This window comes from Capsicum annuum, chromosome 12 (assembly GCF_002878395.1).
Source record: "Capsicum annuum cultivar UCD-10X-F1 chromosome 12, UCD10Xv1.1, whole genome shotgun sequence".
In the NCBI taxonomy this organism is placed as follows: Eukaryota; Viridiplantae; Streptophyta; class Magnoliopsida; order Solanales; family Solanaceae; genus Capsicum; species Capsicum annuum.
In genome coordinates this window covers 165,925,138-165,949,506 of record NC_061122.1, presented here as the reverse complement: position 1 = coordinate 165,949,506, position 24,369 = coordinate 165,925,138, and the positions used below count along the sequence as shown (strand labels likewise).

The 24,369-nt window shown below is 36.4% G+C and overlaps 1 protein-coding gene and 1 long non-coding RNA gene across 2 annotated transcripts in view; one reads left to right on the top strand and one right to left on the bottom strand.

Annotated features, from left to right (window-relative positions):
- LOC107850571 overlaps nt 1-16,698 on the bottom strand; it is a 22,339-nt gene extending 5,641 nt beyond the window's left edge. The window contains exon 1 of the long non-coding RNA XR_007047990.1: nt 16,641-16,698. This is a non-coding gene — a long non-coding RNA (uncharacterized LOC107850571). The remainder of the gene's footprint in view (nt 1-16,640) is intronic.
- The window catches only part of LOC107850570 (CDP-diacylglycerol--glycerol-3-phosphate 3-phosphatidyltransferase 2), a 26,274-nt gene extending 1,905 nt beyond the window's left edge, over nt 1-24,369 (top strand). Inside the window, exons 2-7 of the mRNA XM_016695183.2 lie at nt 20,397-20,494; nt 20,596-20,646; nt 20,790-20,903; nt 23,495-23,551; nt 23,633-23,718; nt 23,815-24,369. Coding sequence (XP_016550669.1) covers nt 20,397-20,494; nt 20,596-20,646; nt 20,790-20,903; nt 23,495-23,551; nt 23,633-23,718; nt 23,815-23,935 — 527 coding nt within the window. The 3' untranslated portion in view covers nt 23,936-24,369. The remainder of the gene's footprint in view (nt 1-20,396; nt 20,495-20,595; nt 20,647-20,789; nt 20,904-23,494; nt 23,552-23,632; nt 23,719-23,814) is intronic.

Below are 24,369 nucleotides of genomic sequence, written 5' to 3'. Positions count from 1 at the left end.
GTGTCGTAGGGGTATTGGGTATGAATTAAGGGCATAAGAAAGCTCTTAAACAAGTTTGAGTTGAAAGGTCCTTTAATGATTAAGTTTTCGTATAGGTTCATACAAGGGCCAAATTTAAGCAAGGATTTGTCCTAGAATATTTAGAGTTACATGACCCCTTACCTATCAAATTAAAGCTTTTTGAGTCTTCTTTCCAACGCTACCAACAACTCATTAATCCGAGACCCGAGTAAAAAGTTACGCGTGTTTTACTAAGAACAGTCAGAACAGCCCTATACCGGACGAAAATTTTCTTTTTTTTCTTTTTGTTTCATATTCTTGGAGGGGTAATTTCGTCCTTTCCTTTTTACATTAATCCCAAGTTATTAAAACCTACTTCTCCATTAATTTTATACGTTAAGACTCCTAGACTTACTATGCATCAGTTACACGTTACAATACAAACCTCCCTGCCTTCTTCAAGTTTCACAGGATAAAACCTCACTTTTCCCCATCAGTTTTTCATACGATATCCATAAATAAACATCCTTATTCCTCCTCTAAAACTCAAATCTCAAGAATCTGATGACACTCATTCAAGAAAACAAGTCTAATCCCTTCTCCAGATCTCAAGTTCTTCAAACGTTTTGAGGTATGTAGAATCATCTTTTGCTCACGTTTCATGATGTTCTCTTATTCTCCAAATCTGTTTTGTAATCTCCTTTCCAAACAGATGGTGTATAGATGTTTGAATTCAGAAGTTAGATTAAAAGCAAATCAACCTGTCAAGTTCTATTTCTATTTCCTCTTGGCGTCTTAACAAGTGCTTATGTATTCATAACGTATGGACTGGTTTTGGCTAAATCTGGAACCTGAATCTTGTCCAGTCAATAACATGGTGGTCTCAATAATCTTCAATAAGTATTTTCTATTTCTAAGTTTCTTAAAAGATGTTAGGATTAATTAACATAAAGAACGTCCCTTTTATCTCTTAAATTGATGTCCGACCCTGTTTGAGTTTATGTTGGCATATGCTATAATTCTTCAAATTTAACAAGTAGGAAGGACTGCCATTTCTTTGGAATTCTTGAACTTCTGAAATAAACAATTTATTACCACAAACTTCATAACCTTGGCTCATATTGGTAACCAAAATTGTGAGTGGCTAAAGAATGGAAACTCTATGTTCTGAAATCTTAGTATGAATTGTCTAGTTTACTCTTCGACTGTCATGTTGAGGTTGGTTTCTTGTGATGACAATCCTCTTTATGCTTTTAGATCTGCAGCTTTGTAACTCAATTCTCAAATAGCCAGAAAATGAGTTCTTGTGGTCCTCTTTAGGATATGAAAATCCATCACTGAAACTGTTCTGAACCGTATTGATAACTATGAGATAAACTCTGCTTCTCCTTCCCTCCACATGCTATCTGGTCTGATATTCTTTGACTTGACATGTAGATTAAGAACCTGGGGTTTGTCTAGATTAAGAATCTTCCCTTTCTTGCCTAGGAAATTTTGAGAAAATCTGCAAACTCAAATCTGCTAGTAGCATCAAAAATCAATGTCGGCCAGATTTCTGCAGTATACTTCCCTTCTGTAAATGTATTTTAGCCAAATACTATAGAGTTGCGAGACATTCATTATATCCTTAATAATTATAATAATGTTTCACAGAATTTTCCAGATGTTAGTTAGGATCTTAATCACTTTTTTAAAAGTTTGCTTCCGAATAGATTTGGCTTATCCCAACTGTTACACTACGTGTAATTGCTTTCCTTCCAGTTAACTCCTAACCATAATCTCTCAAGAGTCGTGAAAGTCATGTTCACGAACCATTAACAAAATGTTTTTTTTTACTGTCCAGTATACTATGAAAAGGTATCAAATAAAAATCTTATGAACCCAAAGTGGTTGAATTTCCAGCATGAGCCCAAAAAGGGCTAAATTATGTACATGAGCCTAAAACGGCTAAACTCTGAATATGAGCCTAAAACAGCTAAACTATGAACATGAGCCTAACGAGGGTAACACTTTGAACATTAATAAGTAAGACAACGCCATGGGCATAAGGGAGTTAGTTAGCTGACCGTGAAGGCATAGGTTTAAACAACAAATGCCTGAAATTATGTTTGCCGACATAGGATAGAGATTATTCCGCAAGTCGGATGACTCTTTTTTTTATGTGTCCCGAAAAGGGGCTAACCATGGATACTTGCTAGAAAATCATGTCATGTCACGTCCTATGCCCGGCAAAGTATAGGACGGCTTAGCTGGTCGGGCCGAGATCAGACTCCATGCGCTCACATGGTGGTTTATGACGGTTCACTACTTTCTCCCACAAATAATCAAAGGAATTTAAATCTACTTTATATTGTCAATTATAAATTTAGTTTACATTCTTGTTCCTTTCTAGATGCCTTCACTTATATTTGATTCTTATTGTTACTTCTAATCTTTTGTTGTACTACCCTTCTGCAATGGTTTTACATACCAATACATTCCACGTATTGACCGTCTTTGGCGCTACATCGTTTCATGATGTAGGTTCTGGCTCTCAAGTCCGCGGTCAGGCACCTCATTAGGATTCCTAACTTCTGTTATTGGTGAGCCTCTTTCCTACCGGGAGGCTTGATGAGATATGATGATTTTGTTGTATTTTCTTTCCTTTCAGTATTAGTACTATTAGAGGCTTCACAGGCTGGTGTAGTTGTCAAGCAAACTTTGTAATTTTCAGTCTTTATTTATAATAACTATTGGTATTGTTGAACATTATGCGGTATTAATAAACTTGGGTGAAGTTTTATCTCCTTAGAAAATCATAATTGAATTCTATATTACTTCCGCTTTATACATTTGTATTAGAAGTATGCTCGGGTAATATGCCAGAACGTTCGCTCGTACTAGCTATAGTATCGTGTGCGTGTCACGTCCAGGGCCTCAGCTCGGGTCGTGACAGGCGAGAGGCGAGGCAATCTCGCAATGGCGAGAGGGGAAGCAGTGAGAAAAGGCTTTAATGACGTCGCCTTTTGTTTTTCTTTTAGTAACTACTATCTACTTTTAGTTGTGAATTGAAATATTTGCTAATATGTTTACCGCTATTGAGATTTTGGTTATTTATATATGCAATTAAATATTTTAATTTTTGGTAATATTTGGCGCCTTATTTCGAAAATGCTAGCGCGCGGCGAGCACGCTTGCCTTGAGGTGAGGCAGACCCCTGTCGTCTTTTGTCGCCTTTCACTATCCAGAAACACTTGCTTACACGCACCTGGGGTATCTATTAGTGCACCTCAACTAACTAATTCCATAGGGTGCCTATTACCTCCCCCTAGCACGGGTGTGGTGTAACTTTGTCTCCAGGGCTTGGACAAATGTGAAGAATTCATCTAGTTTTAGAAGAAGCTATAGGTAAAATTAGAAGTGAGATGCAGAAATCAAATCCAAGTTATAAATCACTTAACAAATTATATCATGGTATAACATTAGTAGTAATCTCTACAGGATTTCCTAAACAGTTTTTCATAACTATGGTGTTTGAGTCAGCTAGTGTACCTGGTTACCCGCTAGCACATCTCAACTAACTAATTCTACAAGGTACCTCCTACCCAGTGCTTTGGACTGCGAAAGGCGACAAAGCTTTGCCTCGCCACGCGTCGAGAGGCTCGCCTTTTTGAGGTGCTGTGATAATTAATACCAAAAAATTAAAATATTAATTGCATATATAAATAATCACAACCTCAGTAGCAATAATATATTAGCAAATATTTCAATTCAAAAACTTAAAATAGATAATAGATAATAAAAGTCTAGAAATTAAATGACTCAACGATCCGTAAAACAAGCAATACTAAAACAATTACGTTGTTAATTAGTATATTATATAAGTTGTAACTAACACTAAACTTGAACAAAGAAATCAGAAACAGTAAGTATACTACTGTTCCTCTGAAGGAAAAAACACTGGGAAGAAGTTAAAAAATTAGAGGAAGAAGTGAACTAAGAAGGGAACTGATTTGAAAAAGAAATCAGAGAAAATTAGAAGAGGAAAGTAGAAAAAGAAAAAAATATAGTTACGCACCTAAAGGCTAAAACAGAGTTGCTAGAGTCGCACAGTCCCCGGAGTTGGCAGGGGTAGGCAAAGGCTAGCAGCAGTCCTAAAGCAAATATGAAATAAACTCTAAAATTACCTTTTATCCTTTAAAGACCTATTTTTCCTTTTTAAAAAAACAAAATGCGTCGCCTTTCTCGCCATGGCATTGCCTTTTTCAGGTGTCATCACCACAAAGGCAAATGGCGTTATGGCGACATAGGCTTGCCTCGCCTCGATATTCACAACACTGCTCCTACGTCTCACCAACACATGTACGGTGTAACTTTGTCCAAAGGGCTTGGACAGGTTTGAAGAAGTCATTTACTTTTAGAAGAAGATATATGTAAAATTAGAATTGAGATGCAAAAATCAAGTCCAAGTGAAAATTAGAATTGAGATGCAAAAATCAAGTCCAAGTTATAAATCACTTGACAAATTATGCCGTGGTATAAAAGTAGTAGTAATCTCAATAGAATCTCCAAATTATTTTTTCATAACCGTGGTGTTTGAGGCAGTTTGCACCTCCTGTTAACTGCTAGTGCACCTCAACTAACTAATTTCACAGGGTACCTGCTACCTCCCACCAGTATAGATATGACGTAACTTTGTCCGCATGGTTTGGATAAATGTGAATTACTCAACAACATACCCAGTGTTTTCCTACCTAGTGGGGCCTGGGAAGGGTAAAATGTACGCAGTTTATACCACTACCTCCGAAGAAGTAGAGAGGCTGTTTCTGATCGACCTCCGGCTCAAGACATAGAGACAGTAAATAAGGTTGTAATAAAACATGAGACAAGATGAAATAAAGTAAGGCACCCACAAAGTAGTACGATACACTATCAAACTGCAAGCACCCACCTTTTCGAACGCACCTAACTAGAGACTCTATCCCCAAAAGAAATTCCTACACTATTAGCAAGGCCGCCCCAAAGCACACCTAATTACTGGTTACGACTCACCCACACGTACTAACCTTTTAATCTAATTAGTGTTTATCCTCGATTGTAGTTTGAACCCGTAATCTCAATTTTCTCATCCCAATTCATTGACCACTGGGCTATACTCTTGGGTGTGTAATTCCAAAATCTTCTTACTGCCTAGCACATGCTCCTGTTTGTATACAGGGAAGTTAAACCATATTCTCAAATCATTTGTGACCAAGCAAAATTATTTCATATGCTTGTTTAGTGAAAACAACTATTGGAGGTTTAATCCTCCACTTACCTTAGCTTGGAGCTATGTGCCTTACACGGCTCAGATTAAGGTCAAGTGTCTCCAATCTAACCAAAGTTAATAAATCCCCAAAGGTTTCAATCAAATTTGAAGTTAAAGTCCGTCGGTCAAGGCATCAAGTCCATAAACCCATTCAAATTCTATGTTACCTATAACTTTTAGTCCCCTTATCATTTGCTAACCATTAGATCCATTAGATTAGACTTAGGCTAATAATTCCCCATTTAGGAGTTACAGATAAACCCATGCATTTCTATGTTTAAATCTTTACTTTCAAAGCATATAGATACATAGATATGTGTATAATCTTTAGTATATGAATAACACCTCTTCTAAATTCTAATATCACTATTTAAAGTCTGGCACATCACCATCATATCTCAATCCGACAATAATCATATATATAATGCAACAAACTAACATGCCTAGTGTAATTTTGTTAGGATGTTCACAAGCATTATCCTTATCTTTTTTTTGTGTGTGGGGGGGAGGGAGAGGTGATACAGAACTAAACTACGACACTAGAAACGAACTACGAAAGCAAGTTAAGACAATTAATAGAGAGATAAATAATTAGACACAAGAAGGAGTAACTAACAACAAAAGGATATATCAAATCCTGATACCCTCAATTACAACTAATTCAATAACAACAACAACAACAAACCCAGTGTATTCCCACAACGTGGGGTCTGGGGAGGGTAAGATGTACGCAGTCCATACCGCTACCTCCGAAGAAGTAGAGAGGCTGTTTTCGATATACCCCCGGCTCCAATTACAACTAATTCAAACACCTAATTTCTACGATGACCAAGAGGGAGATGACCGCCCTCTAAACCGTTTCTAAACAAAAGTTCAACAAAAGATTTCCAACACTCTCACTCAATGGAGAAACATTCATCAATTCATCAATAATCTAGCAAAAACTAATAAAATGAGCTAGCCTCCAAAGTATTTATAGTTTAGACTAATTATTACAATTTTAGGGCCTAAAAGTGACTTAATTGCAAGGAAAGACCCACTAGGGGATGTTTTGATCCGCTCTTGAAAGTGGATAAAAAATGGATCCAAAGCGCCTTGGGCGCAAGTACTTTCCAAAGGTCTTTCTAGCCCCATTTTGCCTTCCCTTGCCTCCTCCAACGATCCTTGGACCAATGTGAGTGCGATCATCAACAAATGACACCCCCTTGATGGTAAGGAGGCTTCTTCAAGTACCTCCCGCTTCATGAACAATCCTTGGATTCTTTGAAGCTCCTGGGCTTGACTTTTTGTGAATGGCTTGGAGCTAATCCGGATTGTATTATCCTTTCCATCTTAAGAAGAATTTGACCGTACATTCAAAGGGTGATCATTATCTATCATGTCAAAGAGTGAAAGATCGCATACATTAAAGGTATTGTGCATTTGATTTTCCGAAGGAAGGTCAATCTTATAGGCATTGTCGTTTATCCTTTCAAGCACTTGAAATGGACCATCACCTCGTGGTATCAATTTGGCTTTTCTTTGGGTTGGAAACCTATCCTTCCGGAGGTGCACACATACCCAATCACTCGGTTCAAGCACAAGCCGCTTCCTTCCCTTGTTTACTCTTTTTGCCACCTTTTGACTCTTCTTCTCATGCAACTTCTTCATGGTTTCCACTCTCTTGTCTCCTTCTAAGCATATCACAAGATCACTAGGCAAAAGAGAGATCTAAAAGGGTAAGATGGTTATGTTACCTTTCTAAAAAAAAAGGGGTTAGGGGGTTAAAACCATAAACACATTCAAAGAGAGTCATACCAATAGTCGAATGGATAACACGATTATAAGCACATTCGACTAGAGGTACGTGGTCCTCCCAAGAGGCTATTTTCCCTTTAACTAAGGTGCGTAACATAGAAGCAAAGGTTCTATTTACCACCTTCGTTTGCCCATCTGTTTGTGGGTAGCAAGACGTTGAGAAAAGCAATTTGGTGCCAAGCCTACCCCACAACGACCTCCAAAAGTGACTAAGGAACTTAGAGTCCCTCTCACTAACAATGGTCCGAGGAATTCCATGTATTTTGTCAACATACTCAATAAACAAAGAAGCCATATTAGAAGCATCATCAATTTTATGTCCTGGAATAAAATGGGCCATTTTTTGAGAACCTATCAACCATAACAAAAATGCAATCTTTACCCCTCCTTGTCCTAGGCAATCCCAAAATAAAATTCATAGAGATATCAAGCCATAGGCGTTGAGGAGTGGGTAGTGGGGTGTATAATCCTTGAGGGAGAAGGTGAGATTTCACACTTCTACAATCCATGCATTTGCCACAAATCCTAGCAACATCTTGACGCATCTTGGGCCAATAGAATTGCAAGGGTCTTGTCAATTCCAAAGTGACCCATCATACCCCCATCATGTGCCTCTCTTACAAACAATTCTCTCCATGAGCTAGAGGGAAAACACAACCTTCTTCCTTTGAACAAGAAACCATCAAACTTGGAGTAGGGCATAGAAGCACAATTCCTCTCCCACCTTTCCCTACCCCATGTCTCATAATCTTGATAGATTTGAGCAAATTGGGGTCCTCGGGGTACATTGTCTTTAGACTCTCAAGTCCCATCAATTTGAAGACAATGTAGAGATAAGCACATGCTTCCTAGACAATGCATCAGCTGCTACATTTTCCTTTCCCTTCTTGTATTGAATTACATAAGGGAAAGTCTCTAGGAAAGCAATCCACTTGGCATGTCTTTTATTGAGTTTATCTTGGGCCCAGAGATGTTTTAAAAACTTATGATCGGTTCGAATCACAAACTCTTTAGGCCACAAATAATGTTGTCAATTACCCAAGCCTCTAATCAAGGCGTATAACTCTAGATCGTAGGTGGAATAATTTAGAGTTGCGCCCTTGAGCTTTTCACTAAAATAAGCAATAGGTTTATTATCTTGCATAAGACGACACCTATTCCTACCTTACTTGCATCACATTCAATCTCAAAAATCTTATCAAAATTGGGTAATTCCAATAAGGGGGCGGAGCTAAGTATAGCCTTCAAAGCTTCAAATGCATTGGCTTGCTCATCACTCCATTTAAAAGGTTTATCCTTATGGATCACCTCGGTCAAGGAAGCAGCGATGGCACTAAATCCTTTGACAATTCTCGCCTGTAAAAACTAGCCAACCCATTGAAGCCTCTTACTTCACCAATGGATTTCGGAGTTGGCCAATTCTTGATGGCGTCTATCTTAGATTCATCCACCTTGACTCTTCTTGAGCTCACAACAAATCCCAAGAAAACAACTTCATTCACACCAAAAGAACATTTTTCAAGATTAGCATACAACTTCTCTTTTCTAAGCACTTCAAACACATTTTGCAAATTTAAGACATGTTCTTCAAGGGATTTGCTATAAACTAGAACATCATCAAAGTATACAACAACAAACCTCCTATGAACGGTTTCATCACATGATTCATCAACCGCATAGAGGTATTAGGAGCGTTGGTGAGGCCAAAAGGCATGACCAACCATTCATATAGACCAAACTTGGTCTTGAATGCAGTCTACCACTCATCACCCGGTTTTATCCGGATTTGGTAGTACCCGCTCCCAAGATCTATTTAGAAAACACCCAAGAACTATTCAACTCATCAAGCATATCATCTAAACGGGGAATTGGGTGGTGATACTTTACTGTTATTTTATTGATGGCTTGGCAATCAACGCACATGCGCCGTGTTCCATCTTTCTTTGGCACTAGCAACACCGGAACCACACATGGACGCATGCTCTCTTTAATGTATCCCTTGTTGAGGAGTTGCTCAACTTGCCTTTGAAGGTCTTTTCTGTCCTTCGGATTACTTCGATAGGCCGATTTATTGGGTAATTGAGAAGTCGACACAAAATCAATTGATGCTCAATTCCCCAAAGTGGGGTAATCCTTGGGGAAGCTCCTTTGGGAACACATCTTCATAGTCCTGCAAAACAAGGGAGATAGAATGGGGATAGGAAAAGTATAGTGGTTAGCATGAAAAGCATGGGCTAGGAGGAGCATAGGTGTTTTGTCATCATGCTCTTTTAAAAGATCTTTGTTCCTAGCCAACATCACCAAGGGATTCTTTCCTTTCAACCTCTTCTTCATCACGCTCCTCGATTTGGTTCTCCTTTTCACCACCTTGTTTCTTACCTTTCTCTTTCAATTCTCTCAATTTTTGGTGGCCCTCATTTACTTGAGATGGATGGAGAGTGAATTTCTGACCATTCTACTCAAAAGAGTCCGATTGGTCCTCTCGTCATGCTTGGTTGAACGATCATATTGCCATGGCCTCCCAGAAATAGATGATAAGCTTGCATGGGTATCACATCACCATGCACCTCATTATGATAATTCTCGACTTTGAACTGAATCACCATTTGCCTAGTCACCTTCAACTCACCACAATCATTTAATCATTGAAGCTTGTGTGGTGTGACATGTTTGGTTGTGGGCAACTTTAAGAAATCAACCAAAGTAGCACTAGCCACATTAGCGCAACCTCCGCTATCAATGATCAAAGAGCACACGTTTTCCTTTATAAGACATTTAGTATGGAATAGAATCTCCCTTTGACTAGGGTTATCTATCGGTTTACTAATCATTGCACGCCTTACAACAAAATTTGGAACCTCATACTCTCCATCTTGAGGCCAAGCATCTTCATTATCCTCATCTATTTGCTCATCTTCTTAGGACCCCTCTCTATCTTGGCCTTTTTCATCATTATCATCTTCCAATCTTACCTCTTCTCCAAGGTAATACAATTTCCCTTCCCTAAGGATCACATTTCTCCGGTTGGGACATTCACTTGCTTTATGTCCCCATCCTTGACATTTAAAACATTGAAAACCTTTAGGATTGTGAGTAGGATATTTGTTACCTTCATTCCTTGGGGGGTACTTTGGAGTGGTCTTTTCTATGAGCTTCTTGTCATTGGACTTGTAGTCCTTTTTCTTGTTCCATTTCGATGATGATTGCGCTACCTCTTTACTCTCACTCCAAGTGTTGGTAGATGAGTACCATTTTGGTTTGTAAGTTGCCCTTTCTTTGATATCCCTTTCAATCTCTTAGGCCGCTTGGAGGATTTCTTCTATGGTTTCAAACTTGTGGATAGTCATACATGTGGAGATATCTTTGTTCAACCCAACCTTGAAGCGTATGATGTCATGGTTTATGTTCTCGCAATGATCGAGTTTCAAGATCAATTGTTGGAATTCATCATAATAGGCCACAACACTCTTGCTACCTTGTCTCAAGTTGTACAATTTGACAAGTAGCTCATGTCTATACCTCTCCGAAACATACCTTTGTCTTATGAATACCTTCAACGCATCCCATGGAGGGGTTGTCCTTCATTCAACATATTTCCAAATCTTTTGACATAATCCCACCATGTATTAGCCTACCCTTCAAAATGCGCTATGGCATAGCAATTTTTCTTCTCTTTAGTGATATCATTAACTTGGAAGGTCCTTTCACAAGAGGACTCCCATGAGAGGTAAGCTTCGGGATCACTTTTGCTTTTGAAAGTTGGGAGACTAGCCTTGATTGAATTGATACCCACATCTCGATCCCTATTACCTTTTTGGTTCCATTGATTATATAACCTTGGGGTCGGTTTCCCAAGTTTTCTCTACTATTAGGCGCTGGACCAATCTTCCTCTTTGACCTCGATAACCTCGTTGATCCATTGGTTTATTTCTTATTTCCTCTACCAACATGTTGGCTTCATCGAATGCTCTGATCTCCGCTTGTTGTTCTTCCCTTTCTTCCTCGTCTATTTAGATGGATTGATTTATGGTTAAAAGGTGCTTGGAATGGGGGAATTTGGTTTAGTGGAGGTTGGGGTATTCGGGTTTGAGATTCATCATGTTGTGTTTGGTTGAATTGAGGTTGGAGTGGTCGAACGGGATTTCGGTTTTGTGGATATGTAGTGGCTTGAGGAACGGAATCATGTGCTTGTATTGGTGGATTGATCATTTGGTGACCGTTTTTTTGAGGAAATATGAACCGAAGGATTTGGAGCATGCCCACTAGTCGAAGCATGGTAGTGTTGAGGTATGGATAGGGATGTGTTTTGTCGACCTTCCATGATATCCACTCTTCCACCGATAAGGGATACACTCCCTTCAAGAGAATCCACCTTAAGGTCAAGTGAATTTATCTTAGCGTCCATAGAATCAATTTTACGATTGCTAGTTTCAATGGTTGCTAAGATAGCATTTGTTGAGTGTTTATCCATGGTTTGCGAAGTTTCGCCATTCGTAGCAATTGTACTTATGAATAAAGACATTCACAAAAACAAAAAACACGTTAGCGTTAAAAGAAATTAACCTCACAAGCTCTTCACACCTTTGTTTACCTCACACTTGGATCACAAATGTTGAAAGATGGTTTATACTTCATATGGTAATCGAGGTGTTAAGTTCTACTCTTGATCGGATTGGATTCTTGTTTGAAGGACTCAAATAAAGATGTAACGACATGGGTCAAGAATTAACAATGATATTAAAAAGAGAAAAGCTTGAAAGAAATGGGACGATCAATGAATTCGGACCCAAGAACTAATCATTCAACTTAGTAGGTGAATTACTAGTTGTTGATAGTTTTAAGAATCAAGAGTTGAATTTAAGAATCAAGGAATGAAACTAAGGAATCAAACCTGAGCAAATTGAAGTTTAGAAGTGTTAGAATGCATTTGAAACTTGAATTGGACGTTGGGAAGGCTTGATATGCGTTTGGGAGGTGTCACATACCTTGGGCACACCTCTAGAGCACTTCCATCACATGTGGGGAAGACTGCTCATTGTTTTGACCCGTGGCAGCAGTTCCAGCGCAGGTTGGATGCAGGAGAGGTCTTAGACACTACCTTGAGGTGCGACAGCAGGCTGGGAGCAGCTGCAGCGCACCTTGGGTGCAGGTCAAGGGCAAGTTGGCCACCTTTTGCTTGTTCCAAGGCTGAAAATGCCCCTCAAATGGTCCTTTGTGTCCTCTTTTCTTGGAATATCCTTGGAATTTTTATAGATGCTCAAATACAAACACCTTTTCACTCTTTTTCTTCCTTTTTTTTTTTGGATCACTCACTTTTGATGAACTTGAATAGGAAGATAACAATCTTCTCAAGAACACACCAAGAACACTAAGAACATCAATCTTTCTAACTTTTTCTCCGGAGCTTGGAATGAGTTGAAATTTTGAACATAGGCACTTCTTAGCCTTCTAAACTCATTCCAAACATCAAATTGCTCAAATTCTTCACCAAAATCTTCAAATTTCGAATCACTTCAAACTTCTTCAACCAAAGCTTCCAACAAGGATAGAACACTCAAACAAGCTCCGATTTGACTCAAATTTGGTTTATTGACTCGTATAGAAATATAAGAAAACACAAAAATCAAAAACTCAAAACGTGACCTAAGACGTGAATAGTAAATTATTTTTGTGATTTTCTATTTTCTAGGAATAAGAAGACTAGACTCAAGATTGACTTCGTAGGAACAAAATCAAGCTCGACTCTGATACCAATGATACATAACTAAATTACGACACTAGAAATGAACTACGAAAGCAAGGAAAGACAATTAATAGAGAGATAATTAGATACATGAAGGAGTAACTAAGAACAAAAGGATATATCAAATCCTAATACTCTCAATTACAACTAATTCAAACATCTAATTCCTATGGTGACCAAGAGGGAGATGATCGCCCTCTAAATAAACGTTTCTAAACAAAAGTTTTCTACACTCACACTCAATGAAGAAGCATTCATCAATTCATCAATAATCTAGCAAAAACTAAGAGAATGAGCTAGCCTCCAAAGTATTTATAGCTTCCAAAGTATTTGTAATTTAGGCTAATTATTACAATTTTAGGGCAAGTGACCCAATTGCAAGAAAAGACCCACTAGGGGCTGTTTTGATCCGCTCTTGAAATGCTAGAGCGGATCCAAAGCGCCTTGGGTGCAAGTCCTTTCCAAGGGGCTTTCTAGCCCCGTTTTGTCTTCCCTTGTCTCCTCCAATGATCCTTGGACCAATGTGAGTGCGATCATCAACAAATGACACTATCTTGATGGTAAGGAGTCTTCTTTAAGTACCTTCTGTTTCATGAACAATTCTTGGATCCTTTGAAGCTTCTGGGCTTGACTTTTAGTGAATGGCTTGGAGCTAATCTGGATTGTATCAAGAGACTATTTTCGATAAACCCCCGACTCAAAAGAAATGTTTTCAAAGCTTGATTATAAGAATTTTAAAACAAAATAAAACAATAAATAGCAAGATACAAGACAAGTGCCACAATTGATAGTAATACATTTTGAAGAATAAGCAACTACGGGATAACTAAATAATATTACTAAAAGGAGAGGAGAGTGGGATGCTAGTCCTCTGCCTCTTCCACATAAAATGCGCTGCCAACACTCAGTTACCTATTATCCTTTTACCCTAATTCTCGATTCCTTACCTTCTTGTCTAAGATCATACCCTCGGTCTGCTGAAGCTATGCCATGTCCTGTTTAATCACTTTCTTTGAGCTCTTCTTCGGCCTACCTCTATCCAGTGTCATCAAGAGCAAAAAGCATAAATAAGCTTTAAGCTCCATTAGGGCTTTTAAGTGCAATGTTTTGATGGTGTTTCGAATCCTATTTTTATATTTATATTTTATAGAAGAGTGAGTTATGGGACGACCAAGGGTATTATAGTTATTTCACTATACAAATTCATCAGCTAGAATCCATCTCTATTTGTGGGCCCCATTTTTCATTCAATTTTTTCTTCTTTAAAATGCACTACTTCTCACTTCTCACCTTAGCTATACAACCTAAAAAAATCTCAAAATAATCTACAATTTAATGTTTATTATACTATTTCATATTAATATCATTTTAACAAGTTTTGAATTTCAATTGCTACATTTAATTGACAATTGTTCAATAAAAAAGATTATAAAATTTTGTTCCCAGTTTTTTTTGGTAATAAAATGTTAAAATACATTCAAATTGTATATGAAAAGACCCCCTCTTTAATACACAACTTGAAAATAATTTGAAAGAATATTTTGGAAAACATATGGTCATTTCATATATGTAGCATGAGAAGTATCATTAAGTAGGAGTATATTACTTCATTTATGATCAAATTTAGTTTGATGCTTTTTTCTGATTCATTAAAAATTCAATATTACATAAATTCAAAAGACATGAATATATAATTAAGAATTCTTTCAATTAACAAAGAAACGAAACGAGAGAAAAGTATGAGAGATAAATAATTTCTATTACAAAGGAACTAAAAAATTTAGAACAATTGAAATTACTAAAGAGTATAGCTATATACTTTAAATTTGATAAGAAATTATGTTACAAATAATATTATTAGGACAATTTGATCAATTTTTAAATTTAGTGGTGAACAACCTTTGTAAAAATAAAATAAAAATTTAAAATCTATATAATAATACTATAAATTGGGTTAAAAAATTAATATACTGTAAATTATCATGTAAAGTGTCAAATTTGACAAGTATTATTACAAAGTAATTGAGAATTCTAAGATATTACTAAGATCTCAAAAAATAGATCAAAAATAAATAAATATAATGAAAAAGAAAAATAACATGAAAATTTGTATCTGGTTAAAAAATTAATATACTATAAATTATCATGTAAAGTGTCAAATTTGACAAGTATTATTACAAAGTAATTGAGAATTTTGAGATATTACTAAGATCTCAAAAAATAAATCAAAAATAAATAAATATAATGAAAAAGAAAAATAACATGAAAATTTGTTTCTTTTTTGTCATAACACAAAAAATATATTATATTTTTTTCATTTTAAAAGGTTTATCAAATGTTTAATTGACAATAAATTATAAAATATTATTAAATAAAAAAAATATTGGGCTCGTGCATAACATGAAATATATCATCTAGTAATACCCTAAAAGGAAGATGTTTGACAACCATGTTAAGTTGGGATAATCTTTCCCATATAAATAGCCCTGATTTATTTTTGGAATTTGTTAGCTCGTTAGTCTTATAACAACTTTTGTTTATTTCCCAGAGTTGACATTTTCACCCCCTTTTGTAATCTATGCATCTTTTTAATGCCTTAAATGATATCTCACTTAATTTATCAAAAAAAGATATTGAAAAAAGATTGCAATAAAGTGAAATATCAATTGAAGGGGAGCCTTGGGCTAACTGGTAAAGTTGTTGCCATGTGAAGGTCATGGGTTCAAGCCCTGGAAACAGCCTTTGGCAGAAATGCAAGGTAAGACTGCGTACAATATACCCTTATGGTGCATACAACGGGAGCTTTAGTGCACTGGGCTGCCCTTTTTTGCCTCTTCAGAAGAGGCTCATTAGCAAGGGAAAGTATGCTTTAGAGCTTTGATGGAGACATTAAAGTGCACATTAAGCGAAGCGAAGTACTCAACACATTTTGAGCGTGCTTCAGGGCTTAAGTATGCCTTTGACAACATTGTACCTCTCCAAGCCCTAGGAACATCCAACCTCTCACACCTACTCACTAGCGTATCCTTACATATCCTTTTCACATGCTTGAATCATCTCAGCCTTGCATCCTTCATCTTGTCCGCCATGTTGGCCACTTCCAACTTGCCCCGTAACTTCGTTCCCGATCCTATCTCATTTAGTATGCCCACACATCCATCTGAATGTCCTCATCTTGGCTACCTCATCTTCTGTACATAGATGTTCTTGATTGGCCAACACTTATTCCCATAGAACAATAATCATATATATAATTAGAGTTGCATGTCGATTGATTTAGTTTCGGTTTTGAAAGTTATCGGTTCTAATTACGGTTATCTGTTTGTAGATATGCTAAACCGTTAAAGAACTGTTAAGATATTAGTTAATCGGGTATTGATAGTTATCAGTTTGGTTATCGGGTTAGCCGTCAAGATTTCACACGAAAAACCTCATAGTGATAAGTATGTTTAGTCAAAAAAAATGGTGAAAAGAGAACGAGCAGATAAAACTAGCCCATCTAAAGCAATCGACTTTAATCTAAATTTGAAAATAACGTTCCCTTCACTTTTTATCGACACCAGATTCATCTTTTTGCTAGAATACTTTATATATTAGAGGGTAATTGTAATTTTGTAAATTACTATCAGGTTATCAGTCCACACTTTAGAAAAATGTCAGATTCATCTTCTTGCTAGACAGTAAACTGATAGTCAGATCGTTAAACCTATAACCCAATAACCTAACTATTGGTTCAGTATTGGTTTAACCTTTAATTTACAATAGACATGTAATAATATTAATTAAATAGAAACAAGAAAAAAATATCCATACCTTTATTCCTTATAGTCTGACCTTGATTTTCTCTTTTCTTTTTCCCCCTTTCCTCTCTCTTCCGGATTTCACGTTAGACAGCTTCCCTTTTGCTTTATGTTCAAGAAGCTTCAGCCTAAATAACCCTTTAAGATCTCCATTAAAATTTTGGTGGTCTCCTGCCAGTATCCTGATCTTTTTTTTTTGGGGGGTGGGGGGTGGGGAGGCTAATGAATATTGTTATCTCTCTTAGTTTGGGTTATTAGAGCTTGTTTCGCTGAATTGTTCAACAGTTGGTGGTGATATTTTAGTAAATAAACATTGCTAACTTGGATATCACTAACTCTTTCCTAAAGCTCCTTAGTCCTTACATTGCGCATGAGGTCTGATTGACTTGGCATAACCTGCACAAGAAGAACGTTCTCTCTCTGTAACAGATGCCTCCAGTGTGAAAGGGAGGCTGTGGATGCTGGTCACCTATTTCTACACTGCAAGTATGATTCTCCACTTTTTCTTAGCCGAAATGGCCCACGCAAAAGGACTCAACTGAATTACTACAATAGTGGAGCTTAAGAGAATTCGACAAAGGATCCCAACCAATATGGAGTTCCAGACTCCAGTCTTGCATGGATCTGGTGGGTAGCAGTTAGGGAAAGGAAACAAATAGCTTGTTTGACTAAGCTTTTGGGAGGCGAAAAGTGCTTATTTTTTTCTTTTTTAAAAAAGTGAGGTGTTTGGCCAAACTTTTGGAGAAATAAGTGCTTCTAGGAAGTAGCAGATGGGGGTGTGCATCGGTCGGTTCGGTTCGGTTTTATGTGTTATTGATTCGGTTTATCGGTTTTTAAATATGTGGTCGGTTCGGTTCGGTTTTATGTGTTATTGATTCGGTTTATCGGTTTTTAAATATGTAAAACCAATAACCAACCAATAAGATATTTTCTTATCGGTTTCGGTTTATCGGTTTTTGGTCCTTAACGGTTTGGTTTTCGGTTTAACTAATAAGAAAATACTTATAAAATAGAAATAGTAACAACTAACATAAAAAACAAAATCTTAGTTACCGCCAAAATCCTACGCAATGCATTTTAGTTTACAAAAATCTTCAAACTTGAACTGAATGTTAGTTAGAAAAATAATTAAATCCTAATTGTTGGAAGCTATAAATGCTTTAAGCTTTTCAATACGATAATAGTCAAGCTTTATATTGTGCCTTTGTTTCCCTGAAAAGGTTAATACTTTGTGAATCACTGAATTGTAAATAAGTAGTGCGTATAATATATATATAGATACGCATTTCTCTCTCTATATATATGTGTGTGTGTGTATATATATATATATGTATCTCTCTATATATAGATAGATAGATAGTTAGAGAGAGAGATTTATATATATAACATACAACAACAACAAACCCAGTATATTCCCACCTAGTGGGGTCTGGAGAGGGTAGAATGTACGCAGTCCATACCACTATCTCTAAAGAAGTAGAGAAGCTGTTTTCGATAGACCCCCGGCTCAAGACACAGGACATTTATATATATAACATAAATAGGGATAAAACAATAACTTAGTGTATCCTTATTGGGTTTAACCGATAACCCAATAAGCTAAAACCGAAACCGAACCGTTTACCGAATAAAAGTTTTTATAAAACCAATAAAAAATCGTTAACCCAATAACTCAATACCAATAACCAAATAACATTTTTATCGATTCGGTTTATTGGTTGGTTCGGTTTTTGCACACCCCTAGTAGCAGATGCTGTTTTTCATAAGCTAAAAAAGTAGCTTTTCTCCAAAAGCACTTTTCAGAGAAGCTATTTTTTGAAAAGCACTTTTGAGGAAAATACACTTAGAAGTAGTTTTAAAAAGTTTAGCCAAACCTTCTGGAAAAAAATGCTTAGCAAAACACTAATTGGTACTCAAAAGTGCTTTCTAAATTTATGGCTAAACTCAAAATTGCTTTTCAATAAAAGTGCTTTCCAAAAGTATTTTTTTGAAAAGAACTTCTCAAAATAAACTGATTTTAGAAGCTTTGCTAAACATGCTATAAGACATGTAAATGGTGTAATTAACAATATCATCCGGGATAATACACAGGTGCGCTCTTTGTTATCTTTTGGGTATAAAATGATTAATGTAAATGAGGTTGATACCCCTCTAGGCTAATATAATTCACCGAATCATTAACTAACAAATTGAGTTTTGTACTGCAAAACTAGCTAAGTATAGTATTGCAGCACCTCTTTTGTGCTTCTGTGTATCAGTGAAATCTTACTTTTGAAAAGAGTTGATGTTAAGTAAAGTCAAACCAGGTCTACACAGTGTTAAGGTCAAAGTTATAATGCAATGAGACCATTCAAGTCTCTTGTATCAACACTTCAGTCTTGTTGAAGTTAATGGCTATTGAATTATTTCAGCTATGCTTTGTTCCTGAGTTGTTACACAGCTTTTCTAGTAAGCAACAAAGTTATGCATTAATAAAGTATACAGACTATTGACTTTGAAGCATATAAGTGCACCTAGTTAGAGGATTTCTTGTGTAAACCAATCTTTATTCAACAATAGTGCATATAGGTATGGGTTTGTGCTCAGTTCTATGCCTCTATTGTTATCTCTACTTTCATAGTTCTGTTTAATTTGGTTTAACTTTGTAAGTTCCTTATGGGCAAATTTTACTAGACATGGTCTAGTTAGGTCCAATGTTAGCAAAAGCGAAAAGTGCAAAACTAATAGAAACAATACAAATAGTTGTGTAGTCCAAGACTAATAAAGCATGAATGACAAATATATGAACAAAGAAATCGAAAAACTATTACGATAAAATGATACATCAATTTTTTAGTGTCGCCTCTTCAAAAGAGACTCATTGGCAAGGAAAAGTATGCCTTAGAAACTTGATGATGACAGTGAAGCACACCTAAAGGGAGGCGAAGTGCTCAACACACCTTGAGCCTCACTTCAGGGCTTAAGCGCGCCTTTGATAACACTGGTTAGGTCACAAGTCAATTGGTCATTCAAGCCTCGATCCAAATTAGTTAGGCTAGCCATAAGTTTTGTTATGTTTAGTCACTTCAGAATTAGGGATTTGTCCTGGCAGCAGAACCATGTTGAAAGGGAGTCTTGGAGTAACTGACAAAGTTGACAAAGTTGCTGACATGTGGCCAGGAGGTCACGGGTTCAAGCCTTGGAAACAGCCTCTGGCAGAAATGCAAAGTAAGACTGTGTATGATACACCTTGGTGGGTCCCTTCCCCGGACCTTGAGCATAGCGGGAGCTTTAGTATACCGGCTGCCCTTTTTTAGTATTAGAGATCTGTCATAGTTAAGACTTTTTATATGCTGATCATCAATCTATCACAAGCCTCCTCTATATCTGTGTTTGGGATTGGTTATGTGTGAAGCTAATATAGGTGTGAGTTCCATTGGTCCCAAGTGACAGTATATATGTCTGGTGGCTTTATGCATCAGTGGTTCGTTATAATGTTTTCTGATGGACAATGCCTGGAACAAGTTCTTTCTGTTTTCATTATAATGTTTGCTGATGGACAATCCCTGGTACAAGTTCTTTCTGTTTTTCCGATCTTGCAAAAGTTGATTAAAAAAATACCTCTTTTTCTTTTTCTGATGAAGGGCAACAAAAATATACGATCTGTTTTAATTTGTGTTTAGCATTATTTGATTTATGTCGGAACCTTGGCCTGATAAATTAGTCTATACATTGTTTGGCAATGGTAATCTGTATTAAAAAACCTGACCTTGTGCTCTGTTTAATCTAGCTTTCTATGTTGATAGCTGGTGGGGGCCAACTGCTACAACGGCTATATTTATTGCAGCAGCACTAACTGACTGGCTTGATGGATACCTTGCTCGCAAGGTTCTCATTTCTGTTGTTTTGAGTTCCGTGTTATCATCTCTTCTGGAATTCTTATTTTCCATATTTGAAATATGACAATTTAAATGGTTTTACATGCCCAGATGAACTTAGGAACTACCTTTGGTGCATTTTTAGATCCGGTGGCAGACAAGGTATTCTCTATTGCTCTATTTCCATTGGATTATGCTTATTGCCTGCAATTTTGGTTAGTGTATTAGCAAAATTGCCGGTAATAAATTTCCTTGTAAATATGATGTTTGACTAATTGATACAACTGTCTGCTCGACTGCAACAGCTAATGGTTGCTGCTACCTTGGTCTTGTTGTGCACCAAACCTTTGGAGTCCAGTGTGTTTGGGCAGTTGCCATGGCTATTAACTGTCCCTTCGATTGCGATAATAGGCAGGGAGGTGAGTGAGTGATAAGCTGTATAAATCCCTGTAATTGTATTTCCTTTAACCTACTTTAGTTACTTTTGGTTACTTCTATGATACTTTATGTCACTAGATTAGAAATGGATGACCTCAAATTGACATACGTTCTTTCCACAAGGGACTTGCATCTTTCATTTCTAGTGTTTTAAATAATGATTTGGAAAATAAGTAATAAGTTCTTTAAGATGCATTATTTCTTTTCCTTTTCTTTTCCCCGAGTATGTTTTGAAGTAAGTCGCCATATTTCTGTCTGTTAAGTTTAAAATATACAGGCTTTTTGTAAAGTGGAAACGTGAGTGTTCCTCTTAAAGAGTTTTGATACTTTTAGCACTAGGGGTAGGGGCATAACAACCGAAAAGTTGGACTGAACCGCATTAATTCAGTTCTTCTGTTTCGGTCTGGTTTGATAGTAAGGTTTTAGAACTTTGGTATTCGGTTCGGTTTTTGGTTTTAGTTTTCTGGTATTTCTGTTAACCGAGAAACCAAAATTTCACACATGATGTTTGGCTGTTTTCTTATGATGCTCGTCATAGCTTATAGCTGTTTGCTTCTGCCTTCTGCTGTTACAAAATTACAATTACATGTAATCAGTGCTAAGTGCTAACTGCAAAACCTGGGTGTTCATTGTTTGATACTCCTAAAGTGAACTCAACGTACTGGGAGACAAATAAAGTGAGAGAGGTATGCATGTGTACATTATTTCAGTACCTTAGACATTCACCAGTATTTTGAGTTGTTCAATAACATTCAATGATCAATATAATGAATTCTCTAGGTATTCGTGCCCTAAGTACTAATTAATCTGGGTGTGTTTAGCAAGTGAAGATGCTAATTAGAGTAAAATAGCTTATTTTGCATTTTAAAAGTAGCCATTTGACAAGTAGAAAAATAATCCATTATATCAGGCTCATACTAAAGAACCGAATTAGACAGGGACTTCGGTATGCACAAATGGGTTTTTTGGTGCAATTAGTAGCACTCTACACGACCCCTGTGAAAACTTAAGTAGGTTTTTGGTGCAAAAGAGGATATTTTTGTGCCTCCTCCCAAATGTCAATTTCTTTCTGTGGTAACAAAGTGGAAGATTTTACGACTTATTTGGGAAAAAATAAAGTAAAATGGCAGTATCGTTTTTGATATTTCGAGGTTATAACTTGCACATTGGAATTGGCTTTTTTCAACTGTTCTATGTCACTTTGACTAGCCTTGTTAGTCATATCATGATTTTTGACTGAAAACAACGTTTTAAGATGATGATAATTTATCTTATATATCATATTTGTGATAGTAGAAGAAAATTTATAAAATTTAATAGTTGAGAAATTAGGTTGATAGGAAAAACATTAATATCAGATATTAAAACTTGAATAATATTTATGAATTTGAATTTTGGATATTGTGAATGTTTTATAAACATCCCAAGATGGGAAGTATTAGAAACTGAAACAAAAAGAGTATTATTTTTTGCGTTAAGTGATGTTGCAGCCTTATATTGAATTTAATTAGTTTAGAACTCTTCAAGTTCTGGCAAGTTATCAATGAAATATGGTTATTCAAAGTCACATATGAGTGTACCCTCGTTGTGTTGTTGGAAAAAGAGATTATGATCCCGGGATAAATTGCGGGATTATTTTATCCCATGTTTGGTACTCTCTTTGTCCCAACTTATGGGGCACTTGTCACTTTTGAGATTCAAACTATGTAAACGTTGACCACCATTTTAAAATGTATTTTTTCGATTATATTGACTTATGATGAATTACAACTCATAGTTTTTTTCGTATATTTTTTGAATATCTAAAATTTAATATTAACTTGTTGAGATGATGTTGATATTCAAAAATTATATGGAGGAAAACGAAATTGACACTTCCATTTCCCAAGAGTCAATTTGACAAAAAGTGCCACATGAATTTTGATGGAGGGAGTACACTTTTTGGTTCTGGGATTAACAGTTCCATGGTTGTTTATACCACAATTATGGTATTATTTTATACCACACTTTATATGTGATAACAATTCCGTGATAGAACAACATGACATATTTTCCTTCTCCAAAGCTTCTCCCATAGAAACAGAGGTTTATCCCCATTTATCTATTTTAATCAAATATCTACCAATAAAAGTTAAATATACTATCCGGTTATTATTTAATCCCCATAATATATTCCCGGGATAGTTTGTTCAACAACCAAACCCCCTAGTTAAGTAGTGAACATGCTTGAAAATATGGGTGGTTCGTTAAAACTTCAGTTGAAATGTTTACCAATACCTTGCTATTTAAATTTTAGGTCAACTGTTTTTTCCTTAGCGCACACTTCTGATACTTTGGTGATACGCCTTTTCAAATTTAACATGGAAGTAGCTGTAAATCAGGGGATGATATACTAAACAAATGTTCTAATTGGGGTTTCTCTTTGTTTTTTTCCTTCGATATATGTATCTTGTGCCTCAAAAATCTGTGTCTTGCTTATAAAAAACGTGTCTCTTTGCATCTTTGGTTTGTCAGACTTGGTGGATAAGTGGCCAATAATTGTTTTTGGTTCATGTTGCTTATTGTTTTGTAGATAACTATGTCTGCAGTTCGAGAATGGGCATCTTATCAGGGTGGTAAACTTTCAGAGGTTCAAGGCCACCTACCATTTTGTTTTATAGAGTAATTCCTTCGTGCTAAATATTGCATTAGTGACTGTTAAAATTTTCAGGCTGTAGCTGTGAATAACCTGGGGAAGTGGAAAACAGCTACTCAGATGATTGCCTTGACCATCCTCCTGTTAACCAGAGATAGCAGGTAACTTTTGTTTTCAGATTCCTGTATGAGTTTGGAGGAACAAGAAATTCTGATAGAAATCTAATAATCCTTTGACCATGTAATTGTTCTCTTTAGTTTATCTGGGGCTGGCACCCTTGTGGCTTCCGGTGTGATCTTGCTATATATATCAGCGTGGCTTGCTGTATGGTCTCTGGTTGTTTATATGAGAAAGATACGGAAAGTATTATTGATGTAGGAATCCTTCTCATCAACTACATATTGGCTCATGCTTCTTGCTGTTGAGTGGTGGATCATCCACAAGCTATACATACTGATGACTAGAGCAAGGGAAAGCTGTCTTTCTGATGTATGCTGTGTTCAATTTTTGGTTTTCCTCTACATTCTTTGATTTGATTCTTTAGCCGAGAGATAATGAAGTCCTTCAACTGGAATTAGGATCATTGAACATGGGATATCTGACATGTAATCTGGATTCTAGGTGGAAAATTCATAGTATTATGCAGTAAAGCACTTATCATTGTATTTGGCTGGGTTGTACAAACTTTTATGATTTTAGCTTTAGCCTTGAAAATTTGGTAAGCGACAGTAAAATTTGTTTAACTACATGACGTAATATTATCCGCCACAAGGTATTCCGTAACGAAATAAATAGTTTGGGTGTTATATCTT